General features: G+C 45.4%; 2 protein-coding genes across 2 annotated transcripts in view; both read right to left on the minus strand.

Annotated features, from left to right (window-relative positions):
- NUP133 (nucleoporin 133) overlaps positions 1 to 1,891 on the minus strand; it is a 50,759-nt gene extending 48,868 nt beyond the window's left edge. The window contains exon 1 of the mRNA XM_029931178.1: positions 1,623 to 1,891. Coding sequence (XP_029787038.1) covers positions 1,623 to 1,804 — 182 coding nt within the window. The 5' untranslated portion in view covers positions 1,805 to 1,891. The remainder of the gene's footprint in view (positions 1 to 1,622) is intronic.
- A 3,654-nt stretch (positions 1,892 to 5,545) lies between these two features.
- The window catches only part of ABCB10 (ATP binding cassette subfamily B member 10), a gene marked incomplete at its 5' end in the record, with an annotated part of 33,388 nt that continues 14,006 nt past the window's right edge, over positions 5,546 to 24,927 (minus strand). Inside the window, 10 exons of the mRNA XM_029919335.1 lie at positions 5,546 to 7,396; positions 7,878 to 7,912; positions 9,505 to 9,548; positions 12,584 to 12,764; positions 14,274 to 14,353; positions 16,910 to 17,119; positions 18,339 to 18,434; positions 21,789 to 21,924; positions 23,615 to 23,761; positions 24,696 to 24,830. Coding sequence (XP_029775195.1) covers positions 7,159 to 7,396; positions 7,878 to 7,912; positions 9,505 to 9,548; positions 12,584 to 12,764; positions 14,274 to 14,353; positions 16,910 to 17,119; positions 18,339 to 18,434; positions 21,789 to 21,924; positions 23,615 to 23,761; positions 24,696 to 24,830 — 1,302 coding nt within the window. The remainder of the gene's footprint in view (positions 7,397 to 7,877; positions 7,913 to 9,504; positions 9,549 to 12,583; positions 12,765 to 14,273; positions 14,354 to 16,909; positions 17,120 to 18,338; positions 18,435 to 21,788; positions 21,925 to 23,614; positions 23,762 to 24,695; positions 24,831 to 24,927) is intronic.

The raw sequence follows: 24,927 nt of genomic DNA on the forward strand, positions 1-24,927 counted from the left end.
CATTAAAAAAAACAACCCTTGTTCATGTGTACTGTATAAATATATTTTTCATTTAAAAAAAGGACTGATAGGATACAGGAAAACATGGCTTCTGACTCTGATGCTCTAGTAATCGGTGCATGCTCTGTTCACTTTAACTCTTTATAACTGCTTCCTTAGCTATGTAATACAAAGGTTACACTAGATCAGCATTTTCCAAATATTGGGTCATTGTGAGGGTCTCCGTTAACATTTCTGAAAAATACAAAAGGATATAAACTAGCGTTTATCCTACACTGTGGTCAAAGCTTTACAAACATTGGATTAGAGGATCTTTAAGCTCATTATCAGCTCTAGAATTTTTTTTAATGTTTATTTTTGAGAGAGAGAGGGAGAGAGCAAGAATGAGCAAGTGCGTGCACAAGTGGGGAAGCTTGGAGACAGAGGGAGACACAGAATCCAAAGTAGGCTCCAGGCTCCGAGCTGTCAGCACAGAGCCTGACTTGAAGCTTGAATTCACAGACCAGGAGATCTTTTCTCAAAAGGAGTAGAAAACACTGAGAAGATCACCACTTTGAAGAGCATTTTCAAAGTGTAAAGGTCAGAGATGCAGTAAAGTCTTTACAAATCATGTCTCCTCGGGGCACCTGGGTGGCTCAGTCGATTAAGCAACAGCCTCCGGATTTCTACTCAGGTCATGATCTTAGGTTGGTGAGTTCAAGTCGCATATCGGGCTCCGAGATTACAGTGTGGAGCCTTGGGATTCTCTCTCTCCGCCCTACCCGTGCACACTCACTCTCTCAAAATAACTAAAATAAACCTAAAAAAAATTAAAAATCATTTTTCCTTTAAAGTATTGCAAACATTTACAAATTTTAACTATAAGTTCAAAACTCAATAATACACTTTGCTTGCAAAGGAAAATTCTTTTTTGGTAGATGAATTCGGAGGAAACTACTCAGAAACATGTTACTTTCTAAAGTTCTATATTAATTAGGAAAGGGGGATTTCGAAGTATGGTTCACAGGACGATGTGGACGGATGTGCCACACTTTTATTTGGGAACAAAACAACTATTCTTACTTCACTGATAGAAAAGACTTTCTCCTATTAATTTAGCTACAAAGGTAACTTCTCTTGCTAAAAGTCATGTCATTCTCAATCAGCAGATATTAATGGCAGTAACTATCTTGAGCATAACATGATTTTCCAGAATTGGAGATGCTCGTTCCCAGCGTCGTCGAGGGGTTTTATATTGATTCATGAGGCCTTAAGAGAAGCAGGCTCAGGTCGGATATTACCGCCATTTCACAGATGAATAATGACTCACACTGGAAGACGGGGGTAGTGAGGAGGCAGGTAGTCACTGACCGAAATCCAATTTGTTCAGTGTATCCAATTTGTTCAGTTCTACACAGAGGTTAATTCCATGAAAATTGCAAAGTGAAGGCTTAATTGATCAGTTAAAGTAAGGCTGAAATAACTGCACGCAAAGATGGCGAAGATCTATTTCCCACAGCCTTCGGCATTCCTCCCCGCCCCCTCCTTCGCGTTCCGCAGGCTTCTGGAGACACTACCCCAGCAGGCCCACTGAGGCCCGTAAGCCTATCGTTCCCCAGACCCAACCGGGGACGATCACTTACCGCGAGCTCAGCGAGCTACGCCTGCCGACCGGCGAGAAGAGCGCCGGGGAGCTGACTGCGGACCCCAGGGCGAGGGCTTTTCTGCCTGTCGCCCGGGGCGTGGAGCCTGGCCCGACTCCAGCCAGCGGGCCCCTGCGGGTCCCGGGCCCCGGTGTCCGCGGAGAGGAGACGGCCGGGAACATGACGGAACGGGGAGGCGACAGATACTCCGCCGACGGGATAGAAGCTCAGCTCGCGCGCGGAGCTTGAACTCCCAGCAGCGGGAGAGCGCGCGGTGATGACGTAAAAGCACGCGCCGAGTCGCGGGGCGGGGTCGAGATGGCGCGGGAGGGCGCGTGGTCAGACGTCAAAGGGCAGCGCCGGGGCTTGGGGCGTGGGGGTCGGCTTGGAAGAGGGCGCGCCGTGATGACGTCAGAGGGCAGCGTCCGGCCGAGAGGCGTGATCGAAGAAGGGGCTGGGGAGTCTAGGTAGCCGGTGTTGTCCCTCGCCTCCTGGGAGGTGAGGCTGGACAGCCAGTGCCCTTCGCGACTCCGGTGGGCGGGGCTCGCCCTCTAGCGGCCAGAACGCGAAGCTCCTCTAAATGCCGGTCTTTCTTCAGCCTCTTGGGAACCAGCTAGTGTCCGTCGCTGAGATGGAGAAAAACCGAAACGCCGTCACTGGTGTCACACTCAGTGTTGTATTTGTTCTTCTCTAAGTTTGTCATTCCGCAGTCGGCCTCGCATTGTCTCATCCACGCCAGTAACGCCCCGAGTCTACCTCCGTCCCGGATCTGGCTCCCAGCAGCTCCCTAGTGGACACTTTGTCCTGCACACTCCTCACAATACACCTGCGGAACACTGAATTCTTGTTTTCCTTTAGGACCCCTGTCCTCCCACCTCCGCCCTACCTGGTAAAGTTGGCCGATTACTTAGGTCAAAAATAAGAGCTTTATCCTAGGGTCATTCTGCACACTTGCCTCACTGCAATGCCCCGGTTCACTGTGGCTCTGGAGTCCGTCCGTGGACGTCAGCCTCCCGCAGGGTGCAGTGGGGACCGCGGTGAAACAGGAGATATTCAGGACTTAGGCCTTGGGGCAGCGCAAGTGGTTCCTTATCACTACCGAGAAATCTACATTTTCCTAGTGCTGCCATTTCCTAACTTAAAAAAAATTCATTTCTTTACTTATCTTGTGACCTCATTTTAAATAGTATGGTCTCTCCTACGGGAAATCTAGAAGGGACAGCGTAGTGCAGTGTCTCTCATACGCAAGCTTGCACCACCACCTTGGAGGGCTTGTTACTGCCCACCCAGTGTCTGAGTCCGAGGTCTGGCCTAAGGCTTGAGTGTTTGCAGTTCCAACAAGTTTCCAGGTGTTGGTGATGCTGCTGTCTGCGGACATTTTGATAACTGCTGGTGTAGTAATTGAGTGTATAGACTCGAATTGAATGCGACTTGCTTCAGATCTCACTTCTGCTCTTTGCTGCGTCACCTTTTTAAGCCTCTATTACTAATAGTACTCACTTGTGAGAACTAGATAATGTAGATGTGACCGTATTTGTGGATGTCAAAAAATAAATATCATGAGGGCAAACAAGCTGCAGAAAAACAGCATTTCCCATAAAATAATACTCTTTGAAGAAAATCACCAACCTAAAATGGTGATACTATTAAAATGGAAAGGCAGGGGGCCGCCTAGCGGCTCAGTTGGTTGGGCATCCGACTTCAGCTCAGGTCATGATCTCATGGTATGTGAGCTCCAGCCCCGCATAGAGCCCCTGTTCTGTCAGCTCAGAAGCTGGAGCCTGTTTCAGATTCTGTGCTTCCCTCTCTCTTTGCCCCTCCCCCGGTCACACTCTGTCTCTGTCTCTTTCAAAAATAAATAAACATTAAAAGAAATTTTAATGGAAAGGCAGGAAAACAATGGAGAACTCATCATGGAAACTTTCCAGGCCCAATCATTCTCAAGATATTCATTTCATTGCCGTCTAATGCCAATGGAACTTTTTGAGAGAATGCTATATCTCATTATGGTTTTAAAGTTTTTTGAGCAGGGAAGAACTCATATTGTTTCATTAGTTCTGCAGTCAGCAAACTGTCAAGGGACAGAGAGCATTTGTAGGCTGTATGGTCTGTTGCAATTGCTCACAAGTGTGGCTGTGGTCCAATAAAACTCTACTTATGGACACAATTTGAACTTCATAGAACTTTGATGTGTTATGAAATATTTTTTTGATTTTTTAAAAACTTCTTAAAACTAAAAAACCATCCTTAGCTTGCAGGCGATACAAATCAGGCAGCAGGTTGCATTTTGATGACCCACATGTTAGTTTCATGAGGGGAGGCACAGGTCCTTTATTAGCATAAGACCTAACAAAACAGGACGATCAGTCTGTTGGATGAACTGAATGCACAGAGATTACCACGATGCTTCAGATGTAAAAATCACATTGAAGAACACCCCCAAAGGAGCCTATACAATGTAGTTGTCACATACTTCTTTCATTAATATACTTGTTTTGTAACATTATTTGTTTTATTTTCTAGCTACTTTGGCGTTTTTATGGAATAAAATTGATTTCCCAAAATAGAGCCCTAATTTATAAAAGCGTATATACAAGGATTTAGCCTTGTATTTAAATTGTGATTATTCCCTGAGAACCAGTCAGGTCCGAGGTCAGAGGCCTCACACATAGAGATGAGTCTGAGAGTGTGGACAACAAAATGTTAAGCTCTTTAACGTGAAATTTTATCTTCACATGTAGAATTTCAGGTGATTAAAATGTTCTTTTTTGCTTATTTTCTCAATTGCCTCTATGGATGTACACTTCTTCAATGGCTCTCCATGCGTGTAGGATGAAAACTAAGATTTTCAGCATGATGTTCAAGGCCCCCATGATGTGGCTCCTATTTCTCTGACTTCTTATTGTACACGGCATCAATGCTGAATTAATTACAACTTCCCTATTCTTATTTCCTCTTCTGCAAAAGGGGGATGACAGGTACTTATTTAAATTATAGGGCCATCAGTAACAGGTGCAAACACTCTGGAAACAGCGGTGTGAACCACAGTATTCACAACAACACCTCTGTGATATTTAGCTATTTTCTTATAATTAATTTTTATCTGCCGTATCTCCCCTTCTAAACAGAAGCCCCTTGAGAGCAGGTACTCATCTGTCATCAACTCCACAGCACAATTCCTTGTCCATGGTAGGGGTTGGGGATACTTATTATTTGAATTGGAGCAACTAATTACAGTGTTTATGCAGGAGTACTGATGATACTGATCCATCTTCGCCATCCATCTTGTGCATGTTTGCTAAATGACCTCCTCTGTGTCCCAGGCCCTTCGAGGATTAATATACACACCTTAGGAATGACTGCCAACGCTGGGAGGGAGGGAGGCTTGCTTTGGCCTCCCATCAGTCTGTTAGAGATAACACATCCCCTGCCCGATGCATGGATGGTGTGTCGAGATCTAATTACAGGTTAGCTGTCAGCTGGGTGCATGCAAGCCCTCTGATGTCAGTACAGTGCCCTCCCCATCCAGCTGTCCCCTTGCCCTCTGAGCAAGGGGTCTGGACTTTGCGGAGAATACTTGTGCCGCTGCCTGGATGGTCGTGCACCCAGTCTCCCATCAGTAAGTTACTACGAATAAGACTCTGTGTAAACTGAATGGAGTTACCTGCATCGTTCTCCAGGCTCTAAACGCCATCTCAGTTTGGGGGATATTTTACTGTCCCTCCCTCACCTTCTAACTTTATAAATCGCAAAAAAAAAAAAAAAAAAAAAAAAAAAGGACATTATTAGGTAAAGAGAAAATGACGGAAGCTTGTAATTACTAACTCTATTTGTAATGTTTTTTTTTATTCACAAATCTCCATAGCCAAATTCTAGTGAGAAACTAAATGTAATAAAGTTCTATAAGAAGTGACAGACACAGATAAAGTTCATTATAAATTTTAATCCAGGATATAAAATGTTCCCTAAAGACACTATTGAACATTTTTGTATTACAAAATAAAATACAATGTTCAGATACAATTTTCTAAATACTTCTATGGCACAAAGATTTCCCTCAGATCCAGCCCTGTGATTGTGTTTTGTCTGCTTTCCGAGAAGCACGCCGTGACGGCAGATTGCATGAAGAACGCAGGTAAGCTCGCTGAAAGGACTGTCACAGATGTACTACTTCCTAATTCACAGAACACGGAGCTCACTCATTCACTGAGTCCACTTTCTTCCGTAATAAATTCCCTGATGGAGAAGGAAATACAACACTCTGTGCCTCTCACGAACTAGTGGTTTCTTCTTCCAGTATAACCAGTAAGGAACACGTAGGGCATGGGAAACCTCTATTTATTCTCATTTCATCAACATCATTATTTCTTCGATTCTCACACCATCAAGGAAAAAGAGCAATTTTTCTTCTGACAACAGCAAATTCAGAGCACTGATTTGAAATACGGTGAATCTAATGGCTATCAGCATTGCATTAGGAATTGAGGCATTTGGGTGAATAAAACTATAACCATAAATAAAAATGACAATTGTCCTCTCAAGGGAGTGACAAGTTCCTAAAGCTTCATGATGTTCTACAGGATAGACAGAACTAAGTTTTCTCCAAATGTTTTAAGGTTGGAAATTATTTAGGTTTTTGCCTCATTGAGTGAAATTCCAAAAGAATTTAAATAACTGATAAAAAGTGAAATTTAGTTAGGAATTACACATTTTTAAAAGATAGTTTTCAAAACACATGCCTTTGGACGACTTCATTGTGAAATTCATTCTTACCTCTTAATAATAACTGGCAGTTCACGCCTCACTTCCCAAAGTAACAAATGCATGAGTAATGAAATTAGGGGTTTTCTTATTCAAAGGATGGGCTTCTGAATCCTTTTTGAAACTCGTCAGGCTTTCATGTGCTAAGGAGTTGAAAATCACACACATCTGAACACAGCCTCATTCCAGAGGAGCCCATGCTCCCGAACTCCCACCTCTGAAGACACAGGAGGTGGGGGACGTAAACATTCCCATGTTGTCATGTGATGTTAACTGTTTCTGTATGTCTGTATGCAAGCTTCGCTTCATGGGACTATCAGAATAAAAAGGAAGACTTTCATCTTCTAGTAAAATTAGACACGAAGTAGGTATAATACTAGCAAGAGTGACTGGAAAACTCTCCTAAAATAAGTAAGCTTTTTATTTATAATCCTCTTTTGAAATCTGTCATTTAACAATAGCTTCAATTTATAACAGCAGGTAAAGAAGAACAAAAATGAGGTGCCATGTTATTTTAATTAAAGTATTCTAAGATAAAAGTAAAAAACCCTGGAAATAACTTCAGTGCCATAGACATTTAGAAAGTTACAATTATTAAAACTCTGAATAAAAATGCCTTGAGAACAGGTACATCTGCAAACCATGTTTTACCCTTGGAAGAAACGGGCACCTTTCCGGTGACTTGCAGTATGATTTACAGGTTTCATACCGTCTAAGTTTGTTTTTCAGTGACGATGTTTTGCTCTAAAGTCTCTCGTGGTCACTTTATCAGTAGCTACTCCTTGATGCTTATATGACTTTGCTTATTCATTAGTCTTCGGTATATTCCACTGGGTTTTGAAAGCAGCTCTTCATGTCTCCCACATTCTATAATCTTTCCTTGGTCAAGAACGGCCACCATCTTGGCATTCTTGATGGTAGACAGACGGTGGGCAATGATCAGCACTGTTCTTCCTTCCATGAGTCGGTCTAGGGCTTCTTGCACAAGGTACTCATTTTCAGCATCCAGCGCGCTTCAACAGGAAACCCAGGGAGAAAGCAAAGACATCAGTGCCACACACACCGCGTAGTCATGTGTTTCCTGTTACACACACAGTTGTCTCCGTGCTGGCAGTGAGTTTTCACTGCGGTAAAAATGACAACTTCTCAGGTCTGCCATATACTTTTTATATTTTAAAGATACTATAAAGGAAGTTTGGAGCCCTAGGTTTCCACAGAACTCCTGTCACAGAAGTAGAAAAGCACTCTGCACATCTGCCGAGTAGTGTAGTTCGGGGCTCATCGCAAACGTTGTCTAGGTTGGGACCAGAGCCCTCGACTTTGGCTCAGCCCGTCCACTGCCCCCCGGCTGTCACTACTAATTCACACCAGGTCACTTGAAAGGGGCAGGGGGGAAATGGCATTTTCGGCTGTATCACTTTAAAGTAAGAAATAATATTTGGGAAAGGAAGAATTTGGCCCACACAATCTTGTGTCATATTAAGATATCCTCACCTGGTTGCTTCGTCCAGGAGAAGGATTTTGGGATTCTAAAGAGAGAAAAACATTAAAAAGAAAAGGAACACAATTTTATTAGAAAAACACAAACTCTCAGTCATAAAAAAATAATAAAGTACTAATACATGATACAACATGGATGAACCTTGAAAATGGTCTGTTAAGTGAAAGAAGCCAAACACAAATTTCTACAAATTGTAGGACTCCATTTATCTGAAATGCCAGAAAGGCAAATCCAGACAGATAGAAATTACAGTGGTGATGGCCTGGGACTAGAGGTGGGAAGGGGAAAGGCCACAAGAGTGAATAGGGAATCTGCTTGGGGTGATAGAAATGTTCTAAAATTGGACCATGTGATGGTTGAACAATTGTAAATTTATTAAAGTTGCTGAAAAGTACATTGAAAACTGGTGAATCTTATGGTATACTTCAAAAAAGCTGTTTTTTAAAACCTTACCTGTAAGAGTGCCCAAGTGGCTCCGTTGGTTAAGTGTCCGACTCTTGATTTTGGCTGATGTCATGATCTCATGATTCATGGGATCAAGCCCCATGTCAGGTTCTGAGCCCACAGCGTAGAGCCTGCTTGGGATTCTCTCTCTCTCCCTCTCTCTCTCTGCCCCCCCCCCCTCCCTCTCTCAAAATAAACAAACACTGGAAAAAAAAAAGTTTAGGGGCACTTGGGTGGCTCAATTGCTTAGGCATCGAATCCCTGATTTCAGCTCAGGTCCTAATCTCATGGTTTGTGAGTTCAAGCCCTGCATCGGGCTCTGTGTTGACAGCTCAGAGTCTGTTTACGATTCTCTTTCCCTCTCTCTTTGCCTCCTCCCTCATTCATGCATTCTCACTCTCAAAAAATAAATGATAAACTTAAAAAAATTTTTAATAAGATGTTTTAAAAATAAAGCCTCGTCTATAAACCTGAGGAGAAGAGTTATACAACAAAAGGGAAGGCTATCATTTCCTAAAGAATACAATGTCTGGGGCCTTCAGTGAAAATGGCTTCCCCTCTCCTCTTAGAAGTCTTGTGTAAGTGTTTCCAGTCTGTACTACTACTAAGTTCAGCAGTTGACTGTAGATTATACAAGGAATCACACTTGTACTGTTTGATATTTTATTTTATTTTAAATTATTTTAAATTATTTTTATTTGTTTTTGAGAGAGAGACAGTGTGAATAGAGGAGAGTCAGAGAGAGAAGGAGACACAGAATCCAAAGACAGACTCCAGGCTCTGAGCTGTCAGCACAGAGCCTGATGCGGGGCTTGAACAAACCGGGAGATCATGACCTGAGCTGAAGCCAGACGCTTAAACAACCGAGCCACCCAGGCACCCCTGTTTGATATTTTAAAGTGATCATTGTTTCACTCATTAGACTGTATATTTCCTGACGAAGATTCATGTGCTAAACTTCTCTCCCTCCAACAATCTGGGCTCCTCATGCTCAAGAGGTACTTGGGAAATTGGGATAAGACATACTGGGTGAACCATCTTTCACCACAACAGTCAACCATGTGCCTACCCACCCCCTCCAAAGAAGCAAAGGAAGAAGAAGAATAGTAAATTACAAATGACAAGGTCCCTAATTCAAAATGATAACAAACAAATCCAGGCCAAGTCAAAGCTTACCTTAAGCAGAGCACGGGCAATTGCAATCCGCTGTTTCTGCCCACCTGACAATGAAATATATTTTTTTAAAAACTTGAAAGCCTTAACAAAAATTCTTGGTAATAATAGGGTTTTCTGATAAGCCAAGTGGCAATATGAAGACAGCATCTTCCAGTTAGTCACAGCAGAGGTGGATGGGGGAACAGAAACCTCTTTTTAAAATATATTGTCTCCTCTCCAACCTCACAATTAGTAACAAACATTATTATCGTAGCTAACATTGACTGAGGAGTTCCGCTGTACAGGCATTGTCTAAATGTGTTACAATGTTTTCTTATTCACTCTTTAAGAAATCCTATGAAGGAGATCCTGTAATCATTACCTTCTCACAGATGGAAAACCAAGGCATAAAATAACAAGTGTGAGGTCTACAGTCGGTAAGTGGCAGAGCTGAGTCTGAACCAATGGGGAAGGCCTATGCTCTTTACCACTATGCGAACCGCTTCCCCTGCAGAATGTCCCATGTGGCAAGGAAACTGGAAACTGAAGACATCAAGGGGTCTCCGAACAGTATGTGAAGGGGGTGGGAGCGATGTGGGAGCAGGGGGCATCCGTGGTGCGGGGGCCTGTAATTCCGCTGCTCCACCAGGGCACTACTCCCAACACCTCCTGTCCTCATGCTGTTTCTTTCTCTTCCCTGCCCTGGGGGACAACCCGCACATGGAGCAGCCCGTGTGCATGTGCAAAACCCGAGAAAACAAATAGAGCAAACCACCGGGGCGCCTGGATGGCTCAGTCGGTTAAGTGTCTGACTTTGGCTCAGGTCATGATCTCACAGTTTGTGAATTCAAGCCCCTTATCAGGCTCTGTGCTGGCAGCTCAGAGCCTGGAGCCTGCTTCCGATTTGTGTCTCCCCCTCTCTCTGCCCCTTGCCTCTTCACATTCTGTCTCTCTCTCTCTATCAAATATAAATAAACATTAAAAAGTTTTGTTAAAAAAATCAACCTCCTTAATCCTCCACGGTAGAAACAAATTGCACTAGAAACAGGGAAGAAACTGGGGTTGGAGTGGGGAAATGCAAATGGGGCCGACAGAGGCAGGGAGAACCCTGTGATAATTCCTTTCCTCTTCTTTGCCTCACACTACCCTCTCTCCTTTCCTCCAGGGGATGGGACTCCCAACTGGTAGGGTCTCAGACTCCTCCTGACTAATTTTGTTTTAGAAAACTCACTCCATTTTTGGTGATGAAAACATTCCCATTTTGGTTGATGTTATTGGATGAACATACTCAGGCTGGACATTAATTCATCTAAAAGAAGCTCATTGAATGAGGAAGTGAATTGAATGACAACTGAAAGGTGTAGTTCATCAAATGACACCTGAATTATGTGGTGCTGCTCAGATCCGTTCTCCGACAGGCGGCCCGGGGCTCACAGCACGGGAGCAGGGAAGGGCCTGTCTTTCACAACCCCGCCTGTCGGTGAGGGCATCCGGGCGCTCTGAGCTGGGCTCACTGAGCAGCCGGCCGAGGGCGTCAGGGCAGCGCTGAGAAGTCCGAGGGGCCAGTCAGTGCACTGTGAGTCTGGCACTGGATGTCTTTTCTTCCTCCAGAAAGTGAGCACGGAATGAAACCTCTGCTTATTTCCCTCTGAGATGAGAACCCCGGTAGAGGGGAGGACATGCAGAATCTGGTCCCAGGGAGAAGGTGACACGCTCATTGGACAGAGCGCAGCAGCTCCCAGCTCCACATCCGGATGCTCAATAATGTCGCAACGAGCAGCTGACACTGGTCTTCTACCCGAGGATGTGTTCCAGAGACGCCAGAGCGGCTCATGTTTACATGGCCAAGTGTGACTCCACCTCGGGTGTCTCACGAATCTAGCCAAAACATCTTTTCATCCACTGTCTATAGTGTTAGAAAAGCAGACACAATAGAAACATGCCCACGTGTTCTGTGGTCTGACCTTAAGCAGAATGTTTGAGTTCGAAAGGACTACTGATCTAGTCTAACCCGCCACCTTCACTCTGACATGGAGACATCTGTCCTCTGCCTGGATACTTCCAGTGACAGAGAGCTCATTCCACAGAAGGGAATGCATGTCAATGTTTGTGATGAGAAACGTTATCTATGTTTACCCCAAAACTCATTTCCCTGTAAGTTCTACTCATCGGCCCCACTTCCAGACTCTAAGAGCAATGGAATATAGGGTTTCTCTTCCCTGCTGAAAACACGGCCCCCGCAGTGTGAGGTGGCGCGATGCACTCGGGCGGCCCGGAGAGCAGCACGGAGCCCCAGCCCCACGTCCTGGGTGAGTCCGCACACGGCGGGGCCCTCGTGCATGGGCAGATGGGAGCTGGGCCTGTTTCTGCACGGCCCTCAGGATAAGAGTGTTCTACTTTTTAAAGGATATGTGACAGAAACCATAGTAGCTTATAAAATCTAAAATATTCAGGGGTGTCTGGGTGGCTCAGTCAGCTGAGCATCTGACTTCGGCTCAGGTCATGATCTCACAGTTGGTGGATTTGAGCCCCACATAGGCTCTGGGCTGACAGCTCAGAGCCTGGAGCCTGCTTTGGCTTCTGTGTCTCCCTCTCTCTCTGCCCCTCCCCCTCTTGCACTCACTCTCTCTCTCTCTCAAAAATAAATAAACATTGAAAAAAATAAAAAAAAAATTTACTCTCTGGTCCTTTTACAAAACTCCTGGTCTAACAGGCAAAGTACAAAGTAAGGAATAAAGGATTCTATAATTTCAGTTCTGTTCCTGATTCACAGCTTCTGCCTCCCTGGAAAGATCACCTTGCCACACTGTATTTGTCCTATTTTCTGCAATTTTCAAGGATTTCAAGTTGCAAAACACATTTTTTTCTCAGATGAGAAGAAGTGGCTGAGTCTTACTGTGTGGGAATCCGGGAACACCTTCGGGATAGAAAGTGAAGGAAATGGGAAAGCAGCCCATACACGGAAGACATTTTAGGAAATGGAAAGGCAAACTGCATAAACCCTAAGGACCAGAGCCCAGTTAGCAATTACTACTGTCACGTGACATGCTGGCAAGTTCATAGCGGCAATCTTTTGCTGCAGAGCGGGAACAAAAGGTACCTGACAGGAGAACACCCTTCTCCCCGACCACAGTGTTGAATCCTTGGGGGAAGCCCCGGATGAAAGCGCCTGCGTTGGCGGCATCAGCCACTTTCTCTATCTGCTCGGCCGTCACCCAGGAGGGGTTGTCCGCACCGTAGGCGATGTTCTCAGCAATGGAGCAAGAAAACAAGATTGGTTCCTGCAAATCGGAGGTAAAACATACTTAAGGCAAATTTCAAAACAGACTTCAAACATACCTAGTAAATATAGTGATGCCTAATACAGGACTTGCATCTAAGAGACCACTAAATTGTTCCTAAATTCCACCTGGCCGACCGCTGAATACCACGAGGCTTAGGGGTGCTGGTCCCCGTACAGTCAGAAATTGGACTATTTCAAAACTTAACCACTAATAGTCTACTGTTGACTGGAAGTCTTACTGATAACAGACAGCAGCTGATTAACCTGTATCTTGTGTGTTATATGTATTCTGTATGGTACTCTCACTATCAAGCAAGCTGGGGAAAACATTATTAAGAAACCATAAGGAAGAGGAAACACATTTATGGTACAGCAGTACAGAAATCCACGTAGAAGGGGCCCATGCAGGTCAAACCCATGTTGTTCAAGGGCAGCTGTATGCTGTTTTCTCAATTCTATTGCCTCATTCTCCATAAATTCACCCAGCCAACTTTTAAAAAATTCATGTTTTTCCACAAACAGGATGGATGCCATCGTTCTACTGCAGGAAATGAGATCCCTCAGCAGGGGCCCAGCTCGCAGTCAATTCTCCATAAACATGAGCTCCTTCCCGTAGGGATTGTGGGGTATGGAAGACGAGTCTAAGTCCATCTGAATTTTCCAGCTGCAGGCTTTCCACTAACGATTGAGGGGGATTCTGTCTCTACTCATTACTTTTAGAATTCTACACAACCCAGGTGGGAACATGACATTTTAACAGAACCCTGTGGAACGGTGATAAAAAGCAAATAAACCTCCAGCTTCTTTTCTTCATCCCTAAACAATATGCACAGCTGATATCCTTATACACCCAAGCAGCCCGTCACCCCCTCCTCCTGCTCCCCGCCTGGTGGAGTGGGGGTGGGGTAAGGTCTGAGGGGAAGCTCATTAGAGGGAGACACTCAGAAATGAGGGGAGGCTCAGATTGGTCTGCTGTGCACATAGCCTGGTAATTATAAAAATACACACAGTGGCATCAAAAATTCCCCACATCAAATGGGCTCACGGAAACAGCCTCATCAAACCCACAAAATGACACTAACATTTTGCCTTGAACCTCTTTGCAAGGATACCCTGGCTTTTGCCATAATCTTGGCTTGTTATCCCTGAAACCCACTGTGTTGAACAGTAGACTGTGCTGCTGACAAAGATGGGAACTGTGGAAGAGTCAGTAAAACCCAGAAAATTCTATCCTTTTCTCCTCACCCTCTAGACTACAAAGTAACTACAAAGTAATATTAGTCCCCAGCTTTTGAGAAAAATCAGTTTCGATTGGATCAAGTGTGTAAGGTCTTCAGGATCTAGCACTATTTACGAGCCTACAAAACCTGCGGTGTGAGATCAGTTCAGTGCATCTGGAAAACTCCCTTCTCTGTTGGGGGGGGGGGGTCAAATCTATGGAAAAGATAAATAATAAAAGCAAATTGAAAAAAACAAGTGTGATAAAAATAGAAACCTCTCTTCCTACCTGACTCACGGTCCCAATCTTGGATCTCAGCCAGACTGGATTCAGCTGACGGATATCATGGCCATCGAGACTGATAGTTCCTTGTAGAGAGGAGAGGAAAGTCACGGAGTGTCATGGGGCCAATGACTGATGTACACAGAGAAAGGATCTGGTGGAAACATTCCACACTCAGTTCTCTCAAAGATTAAAATCTAACATCAGCACATTTCCTGGAGTTTCCTGTCTACCGTCTGTCTGCAGTGAGTGACAGACCAGCCATCTCCTCGGTCATCCCCGCAGCTCACTTTGCTGCACTGACTTCCTGTCTGGACTGACTTGGGGCTCACAAGAAGACGCACCTGTGCCAGGCTGACTCAGGAGAGAGTTACGTGGAAGGGGGCAAGCAGGGAGGGGTCTACTTGCTGCACAAATCCTGGCGGTGGTGGCACAGCTTTGGCCCTGTGACATTGACCGCCTAATCCCGGAGCTTCCTGCCCATGTCAGCATCAGCAGCTACCTTGAAGGCCTTGTTTTGCAATGAAGTTTTGAGAAGCGGTCTGGAGGTTTAAAGCTGCCAGTGATTTTTTTTTTTAGCTCTTTTATTATCCCTTAAAATATCCCTTCCTGTGTAAATGCAGTTGGAGGAGAATCATTATCCACCACCGAGAATCTGATACCAGAGCACAGCATCTAAATAATCAGATGTGACTCTGTGACCCCAGATACCAGAATTAATTCTACAAGACCGAGGAGACTCAGTAATGCTTGGTAATGACAGCGACTCAGAAATGCCATTCTTTCTCAGTGGTGTGGGATTATACAAGTCAACTGTAAAACGTGCACAAACTGGCAAAATCTGAGGCCTCTGACTTATAAAGTACAAGTGTATATATACACACACATATAAAACAGTACAAGTGTTTGTATACATATAGACTATCTATGTATATAGTTTACCCAAGGCTGGAATTACAGCAGTTTATGATAAAGAAACTATAGGCTTAATATTCTGACTTGCTTTGCATTTACCCCACTAGGATTTTTCTAAATTCAGAATTTTATAGCAATTAGAGTGAATCAAAAGAGAGATTCCAGAGACAAACGGTATAGCTAACATTCATTTGAATAGAGGTAGGGATTCTGTGGGCCAGAATATGCAAGCCAGATACTTATCTGGCACATAGCCAGCTCTCCTCTCATTGTTTTAACCAAAAAGCACAGGCACAGAAGCTACTAGACATGTTCATTTTAAATTAATGTGAATTTTACTAACAAACAGTTGTTTTCCTGCTGAGAAACATCCTTGTTTTCTCAATCCACAACGAGAGCTGCACATATGGACTATCCACTCCAGGCTCTGATATAAAGAAGGATAGAAACTTCATAATTATGTGTGGGGATGGATGTTAACTAGACATTTCACAAGATATACACACAGCAAGTCAGCCTGCACACCTGGAACTAATATAATGTTGGATGTCAATTACATCTTAATTGACAAAGGATATAGAGAAGTAAAATAACATGTTTTCTGCTCTAACAGATGCTATAATCCAGTTAAAAATAAAACAAAAATCAGAACAAGAAAAATCCATTAAAAAAAATCCTACAAACTATCCATAGAACTCCCTTATGACCCAGCAATAGCATTGCTAGGGATTTACCCAAGGGATACGGAAGTGCTGATGCATAGGAGCATATGTACCCCAATGTTCGTAGCAGCACTGTCAACAATAGGCAAATCATGGAAAGAGCCTAAATGTCCATCACCTGATGAGTGGATCAAGAAGATGTGGTATATATACACGATGGAGTATTACATGGCAATGAGAAAGAATGACATATGGCCATTTGTAGGAAAGTGGATGGAACTCCAGGGTGTCATGCTAAGCGAAATAAGTCAGACAGAGAAGAACAGATACCATATGTTTGCACTCATAGGTCTAACAGGAGAACAGGAGAAACCTAATGGAGGACCAGGGGGAGGGGAAGAGGGAAAGAGAGTTGGGGAGAGAGGGGGACGCAAAACTCGAGAGACTTCTGAATACTGAAAACGAACTGAGGGTTGAAGGGGGAGGGGAAGAGGTGGTGGTGTTGGAGGAAGGCACTTGGGAAGAGCACTGGGTGTTGTATGGAAACCAATTTGAGAATAAACTAAGAAAACAAATCCTACTATTTCAAAAGAGCATCAGTAAAGCAGTCACAGAATAGAAGGGAGTCACAGGCTGCCCAATAACCCGTCTGCACACGGGCCGAGGGGCAGCTCATGGGTGGGGCAGCCCGACGGCTTCCAGAGAAGCTCTTAAGCTGAGTGGCTGGCACAGAGGCGCTCACTTGGCAGTGCGGGCAGGGATGCTGAGCCATACACGGGGCGCCTCTCTGGAGTAGCCCCCGGACGGGGGCGTCCGAAGGAGACAGATGGGAGATGAGGAGGTGACTCAGGACTTGAAGAGGCCAGACAGGAATTCCTCAAGCTGCCGGACGAGGCTTTTGTGCACCCTTAAAAGTGACACCTTCATACAGGGGACGTTTTCCTGGGAACAAGCCATCTGGCATCTAGAACACACACACACTGGCAGTCTTTGCACACTTTGGTCCTGTCTCAGAACGCAGGGGCCCGAGGGCTCTCCAGAGCCACCAGGTGACGAGCCACTCACCAGAACTGGGGTCATACAACCTCAGCAGCAGGGACAGCACCGTCGACTTGCCGGAGCCACTCGGGCCGACCAGTGCTGTGATGGATGCAGCTGGGATGGAAAGGCTGAAATCCTGGAACACGGGCACCTCTGGGCGAGCAGGGTAGGCGAAATGCACATTCCTAAACTCCAGAGTGCCCTGGAAATGCTCCTGGTTTAAAACGACCCCTTCTGAAACAGGATAGGACATGAGTCACTTAACGCGGAGATTGGGCTGCCAGCAGAAGTCCGGGGCCCCACCCGTCTGACTCTGGATGGTGCCCGACCACAGGCCACACTCTCCTGGCCCGGAGCTCTCCCTGGGCAAGTCTGGAAGGGGTCTCGTCTAATGCTTGCCTCGAGGCCCGACACCCCTAGGCTCATGATCTCTGTGACCTTGATGGGCAGAGAGGACATCCCAATTTCACTGACAGGACAGCCACCTGCCCAAGCCTAGAGGCAGGGGGAGCTGCTTTCCCAACCATGGACCGGCCTGATTTCAGGCCCAATGGCCTTCCCTGTGCCGCCACCCCCGGCTCCTCGGGTCCGGGGTTTATCGTCTCTGCTCTAAATGTCTGAGAGAGGATGAGGGAAGGCTGGGCGCTGCCACACAGCTGCAGAGCCGGGGGACCCGGGGGCTGTTCCGTCCTGGTGTCTGTCACACCAGAGAATACTAGAGCTCAGCAGCAATGGTGTCCGGGAGTCAGTGAGTGACAGCGGCCACCACCTCAGGGCACATAGCTCCCCCCAGCACTAGCTTCTGGGAAGGAGCTGAGAACAAGATGGCTCTAGCCAACTGACACCAGCACCTGCTAGCCCACCCCTGAAAGCTAAGGAATGTAGAGGCTTCTAATGTGTGATCTGTCTTCCTCCCCCAGCCCCGCCATCGTCTCAACACAAACATCAAAATCACCACTGGAGGCAAATCTGGCGGCTGGCCAGGGCCCTTCCATCAGCACCCTCCGGGTGGCACTCCCTTCCTTGCTGCTGCGGGGGGTGGCGCACTAGCTGCAGGACTGGCACCCTGCACTGCCAGCCCCCACACTCCAGGGCCGTCCTTTGCCCAGCAGTGACACCTGGCACCGTCCTTCCTCTCTCACCGCCTGTCCCTCTGACCACTCATGCGGCATGAACAACATCTTCGTCATGCTCATCCTTTACAAGCTGCTCTGACTGTCCACAGCCACATTTGTTTTTAACTGTTTATTAATTTCTTTTGAGAGAGAAAGAGAGCAAGTGAGCAAGGGAGAGACAGAGAATCCCAAGCAGGCTCTGAGCAGCCAGCACAGAGGCTGACAGGGGCTCGAACTCATGAAGTGTGAGGTCATGACCTGAGCCTTTAAAAGCTGGATGCTCCCCCAAAGCAACCCCTGTTTAACCCCAACAAAGAACAGACCCATGGGAGACTCACCATTAAAAGGCAGCTCAGGCTTCCTCTCGAGGAGCTCCCAGAGGCGCCCCCCGGCGCCCAGCCCTTTCATCAGCTCCGAGTAGAAGGAGCTCAGCCCTAAAAACAAGAACCAAACATGCCCATCACTGGGGGCAGAAGACAGCTGTCTGCCCCTCCCAGCCCTCTGCAAACAGTAATGCTAACTTGCTTTTAATATAAAAACTGTTAACTTTCAAACAGAATTTGAGGCAACTACCTGGGAATCTGTACTCAAAGTTCCCTCTGTCTCACATCCTTGTTTGCCTTCAGCTTCTCCTCCTCCGATTTCACTGATTTCTAATGAAGATTTAATGTCTGATTGGAAATCTACAAATGCATATCGCCATAGTAATCAACCACTGAATTAGAATCACAATGTTACAGAGGAAATCTGCCTAGTCAAAACACACATACAAATAAAATACAATGCTTACTTTAAAGGAATATAAAACATCCTAATGTTCATTTTAAATTCATATCCAGAAAAATCCCCCTTTCAAGCATTCAACAAACACAACTTTTACTAGGCTAAAAACTGAAAAGGAATTTGGAATTATTAAATTTTCCAACAATCTCTTTCTAAAGTCATCTTTGCTTTTTGTTTGTTTTTTAAATAGGCTTCACACTCAGTACAGAACCAAACGCAGGGCCTGAACTCACGACCCTGAGATCATGACCTGAGCTGAAGTCGGATGCTCAACGACTGAGCCTCCCTGGCGCCCCTACACTAAACATACCCTTGTCGTATGATCTGGCAATCTCTCTCCTTTGTATTTACCCAGAGAAGGTGAAAACTTATGTCTGCACAAAGACCTGCACGTGGATCTTTATAGCATCTTTATTCGTGATTGCCAAACAGTTGGAGGCAATCAAGATGTCCTTCGATATGCGGACGGATAAATACACTGTGTGGTACATTAGACAATGAAATATCAGTCCATGTTAAAAGGAAATGAACTATCAAGTCCTGAAAAGACACAGAGGAAGCCTAGATGTCCTCTACTAAATGAAGGATGCCTAACTGAACTATATAATGCTCTGGAAAAGGCAAAACTATGGAGACAACACAAAGGTCAGGGGCCGACGTGAGTGAAGGGAAGGGAGGAAGAGGCAGGGAACAAGGATTTGAGAGGAGGTGAAAGTAGGCTGTGTGATACTGTGATGACAGATACATGTCCAAACCCATAAAATATACAACCCCAGTGACTGTAATGTAACAGTGGACCCTGGACTTTGGGGGATGATCACGTGCCAGCGTTGCTTTGTCAATGATAACAAACGTGTCACCGTGTGGAGGAAGCGATGGGGACACTGTGCTCATGTAGAGGCAGGGACATGTGGGAACTCTCTGCACTCTCTGCTCAATCTCGCTGTGAACCTAAAATTCCTCTAAAAAAATCTATTAGTAAAAAAAGAAAAAAAGAAGAAGGGAAGGAGTTGGAGGAAGTTCAACATGGTAGAGAATTAAAACAAGGCAAAATGGCCCTGGAAAAACAAGTGGTGTACCCACACACTGGAGTCCTATTCCGCTTAATGTTCTGTCGGGTGGATTTCGCCGCAATAAAAATAAATAAGAAAGGAGATGTTGGGGTTCACTAGGAAGATGTCAGAGCATTCTCTGGTACAAGAGAAACAAGCATGCTTTTCTTCAAACAGCACTTCTGACCTTCTCTCAGCAAAGAATGTATGTAGAATTTGTTGTATTTTTTCCGAGTATGCTGTTCTATGCAGAAAACAACTAAAAATTCTTTAATATTTAATTATCAAATACACTTCAATAAATAAAATGGAATTTCTTGCTTACAGATTCATCATGCAATTCTTTTCAACAGTGAGCTTCTCAAAAACATTTACAATCTGATCCCATTTCTTAAATCAAGTTCCTGCAGCCTTCAGCACCTCTCTAGCTTGTGGATGTGGGGAAGCGGAGTGGTAACAGACCTCCACACGTCCGCCCACGCCTTTCCTCCTCCTTCAACCCCGATGGCAGGTGTCATCCAAGCCAGTGCCCAGAGTCACAGGACAGCCTGTGGCTCAGAAAGCCAAGTTACCCCAAAACCTCGGGGACAGACAAAGCCTCGACAGCAGCTTCTGGAACTGGGGGAGGGAATGGACTGCCGGTCAGTCACCCAGTACACTGTGTTTCCAGCCTGCTTCTGTACAGCTGTGAACTCGTCAGGACAAAAAGTAAGGCAGGGAACACCCCCAAAACCTAGGTCGCTTCTGTCAGGTCCAGCAAGTTGGCGAAAAGCAGGTGGAGATACTAAGAAAGGTCAAATTGACTCGTGGCAGAAAACATAAGATGAGGGGAGGCCGGGGAGGACAGCGGACTGCGGGCAAGGGTGGCCACAGAGAGGGGAGTGGTGGCAGGTCAGTGCACTCTCGGGCAGGACAGGAGACCTGGATGAACACGACCACCCAGGCGTGAGACCCCGCAGCCCAGCAGGCTCATCCCAGGGGTGGAGAGAAGAGCACCCCTGCATCACCGGGTCCTCCTGATCTGCCCCTCCCCCCACTCCCTAAGTCACTTAGCACCCTGCCCGGTCTAAATCAGGCTTTTCTCCAAGAGCAGCCAGCAGAACTAAAATGCTCTTGCCAGGGATCTCTGGAAATCTCCATCCGGAAAATATCCTCACTTGCCTGTCAATGTCTAAGTACCTTCAACCCCGAAAAGAAAAGTCAGGGCTTGAGATGACATGGTGGGGTTCCAGAGCTCCGCTGACGGGGCCTCAAGCTATTTATCTAACCTTTCCTTCTCGGTTTTCAGGGAGGGAGGAAAACAGCTCGGGAAGTCATTTGTCCCCTGTCGGCTGGGCATGCAGGAAAGGTACTGCAAAGAAAACTTCCACAGGCTTCCCACAGCTCTGTCTCTATGCTCCTGCTCCCCTTTGGCCAGGAATGAACTACAGAAGCTGGACTCTGAGAGATTCCTGACTAAGGCGAGCAACTCTGTTTCATGCACTTTCTGATGTATACTTAAAACTGTTCATCAGTTTTGAATGTGGTTGACTTTGTACAAAAGGAATTTCATTTCACAGAGATTTGTCAGTCGTGAAACTACCACAGCCAGAGGACTGTGGGGTTTTTTGTATGCACACCTGTTCCTTCCCGCCCCCGCCCACTCCCCCCGCCCCCCCAGGACCAAAGCAAACAAGCCCTCTTAACACGCAGGTCAGAAAACTGGGCTCCAGTATGACCTGACTCAATGAGGTGAAAATCCTCACCTTCCCGGCCACGGAACTGCTCACCTACGTGGCAAGATCACATTATCTTTACTTCTTTCACAGTCAATTGGACTAACATGCTAGGAAGTGTGTTTTTCGGTTCGAGTTCACGGATGACAGGCAGTATAATGGAAAAGTTAAATTTTTACTTCAGAAACAATGATCAGATTTTAAATTTGTAACTTCCAAGCTTATTTAAATTATATACCTCCAATGCTTAATCCAACCCAGAACGCATACATCAGGAAGGAAGAGAGTTCACCCACGGTCATGTGGGCACTGCCCATCAGCAGCCCTCCTTTGTACAGGACAGAAAGTACAATCAGGTTCCCAGAGAGCCCCGTCTGTCAAATGAAGAAAACAGACACCTCAGGTAGGAACCAGAGACCTACGGGCAAAAGGTATAAACATGGCCTATAGTTTCCTTTTGGCCTTTAATAAACTATCACAAGATGTTTCCAAAATACTTTTTCATCTGAATTTCAAATAAAAAAAACATGTTGGAAATATCACAGTATTGAAGGAAACAATGTCATCAACATAAAAACCTAGAAGCGAAGTCACCCATTAGACTCCTGTTCCACTCAATCTACTCGGTGTGCAAAGGAAAAAAAATACTAAGGACTCCCTGCCTAATGAAAGACAAGTGCACAGCTAGCAGATGCATTTATGTATCTTTAAAAAAATTTTTTTAGCCTCTATTTATTTTTGAGAGCCAGAAAAGTAGCAGGGGAAGGTCAGAGAGAGAGGGAGACACAGAATTCAAAGCAGGCTCAGGCTCCCAGCTGTCGGCACAGAGCCCAATGCGGGGCTTGAACCCACAAACCATGATATCCTGACCTGAGCCAAAATCAATGTTTAACTGATGAGTCCCCCAGGCGCCCCTGGGTTTATGTATCTTAACGTGATGCCCTGGGCAAAGGCTAGACAAGAAGTTAGAGCGCCGTCTCTCTCATCTGCCTGGAGCTTTGTTAGGTACGTGGTGTCTGGTAAATGCTACCTCATCCGAGCCACTGTCTCCTCTGTGTCCTTAAATCCTGACCATTATTGAGCCATCTCTGAAGTTCTTTCCTGCTTGAACATGCTCTGGGTTTCCCCCTCCTGGTGATTTTCTAGTTCAGTGTCGTATTTGAGCTCATTGTGACCAACGTGATCAAGTTTTTCAGACTTCTTTGTTGAAACAGGAGGAAGTTATTTTGGTTAATCCTGAGTGGGTCGCAAAATGCCTGCATCACAAGCAACCTGGAGGCCTGTTAAAACAGATTGTTGATGGTGCGCCTGGGTAGCTCAGTCAGTCAAGTGTCTGCCTTCGGCTCAGGTCATGATCTCGCAGTGCTGACAGCTCGGAGCCTGGAGCCTGTTTGGGATTCTGTGTCTCCCTCCCTCTCTGCCCTTCCCCCACTCGTACTCTGTCTCTGTCTCTCTCTCTCAAAAGTAAATAAACATTAAAACATATTTTTAAAAAATAAGCATAAAACAGACTGTTGCTGGCTGTAGCCCCAGAGAATCGAATTTGTTGGCCTGGGGTGCACAGCCCCCCGGGAGGTGGGCGCGGCTGGTCGAGGCCGTGCCAGGGGTCTGCCTGCCCCCACGCTGTGCTGGTCTCATCACCCACCACCACTTAGTCACCGTAGTGGTTTCCTCACCTTCCACAAAAATAGTTGATGAACTCTCAGACCCAGTCTTGAAGTGGAATAGAATTATTTTCTATTTGTGGCAAAGTCAAGGGAATAAAAATCTCTTTCGGTCATAACATCCATTCTTTGCACTCTTTTCAGAACAAACTAATGGGGCGCCTGGGTGGCTCAGTCAGTTAAGCATCCGGCTTCGGCTCAGGTCATGATCTCACGTTCGTGGGTTCAAGCCCCACGTCGGGCTTTGTGCTGACAGCTCAGAGCCTGGAGCCTCTTCAGATTCTGTGTCTCCCTCTCTCTCTGCCCCTCCCCTGCTCATGCTCTGTTTCTCTCTGTCTCAAAAATAAACATTTAAAAAAACAAAACTAAACCAAAAAAAAAAAAAAAAAGATCTACTTACTGCTCCAAAGAAGCCAGCCCGAGCAAATGCCTCCTTCTTTGCTAACTGCATCACATCATCCACTTTGCTGGCGTATTTCTCTATTTCTGTTATTTCTTTCCCAAAAGCGCGAACAGTTCTTATATTTCCAATACGTTCCTCAGCTAGCTGGGAGAATAATAAATACATTTTCAGGGGAGGAAAGTCACATTTCAAGATTTCTAGAGGCAACGTTAAAATGGGGCTCTCATTTTTAAGACACTAAAAATAGGTTACAAAGCAGAGTATATGAACAATTTTATTGTTGGAAACAAACATATATCTATACATATACACTCCATATATATGTAGATAGAAAGATAAAACAGGGTGGCTAATAATGCTGAGATACATATATTTTTAAAGTTTATTTATTTTGAGAGGGATAAATAGTGTACAGGTGGGGTAGGGGTAGAGAGAGAGAAAGATAGAGAGAGAAGAGAGAATCCCAAGTGGGCTCTGAGTGGTCAGTGCAGAGCCCGGTGTGGGGCTCAAAGTCATAAAACCATGAGATCGTGATCTAAGTCACAATCAAAAGTTGAACACTTAACCGACTGAGCCACCCAGGTGCCCTGTGAAATATATTTCTATACAGAAGAAAAAGACAGATAAAAAGGATAGACTCCAAAATGTCAATAACATTCATTGTGAGAGGCAGTTATATGTGTTATTTTTTCTCTTTATAGTTTCAAGTTTTCAACTATAAACAGACACCAATGTTTTTTTGTAACATGAAGATATAACAGTTATTTTTAGTTTTTTAAAAAACACAATATTGGATAGCATTATAAAGCTTTACTTGTTAATTAACAAAGGATAGAGTGTCATGCAGAAACTATTTTCAACATAAATTAGCTTTTCTGTCCTATAGGAAGCAGTGATGGTAAAGAGCTAAGGAGCTCACAGTGTGTACTCAAGGCGGGGGTGGTAAGCTCCTCTGGAAGGCAGAGGATCTGAGGTTTCTAGGATCTTGAGGGCTGACTTAAGGAGAAGTCGAGTACGTTTTTGAAAAGCCGAAGCCCACCTCCTCTAAGCAGAGACCATGTGAAGAAAGGGCTCTTACCTGAGTGGCTTGGGCCAGAGAATCTTGCGTAGCCTTGCTCAGCTTCTGCAGATAACGCCCATAAATCACAGCAAGGATGGATATTGGAGGCACCACACTCAGAACAAAAATGGCCAGTTGAGGGGAGACAAAAAACTGTCAAAAACAAAAGCCAAAAGGTGTTAGGTATTTGTTACATAGAGTAGCAAGACATCTTCACTACCCACTGCAGAGGGGGGGGGGGGGGGGGGGG

The sequence above is a fragment of the Suricata suricatta genome, chromosome 2 (genome assembly GCF_006229205.1).
Source record: "Suricata suricatta isolate VVHF042 chromosome 2, meerkat_22Aug2017_6uvM2_HiC, whole genome shotgun sequence".
In the NCBI taxonomy this organism is placed as follows: domain Eukaryota; kingdom Metazoa; phylum Chordata; class Mammalia; order Carnivora; family Herpestidae; genus Suricata; species Suricata suricatta.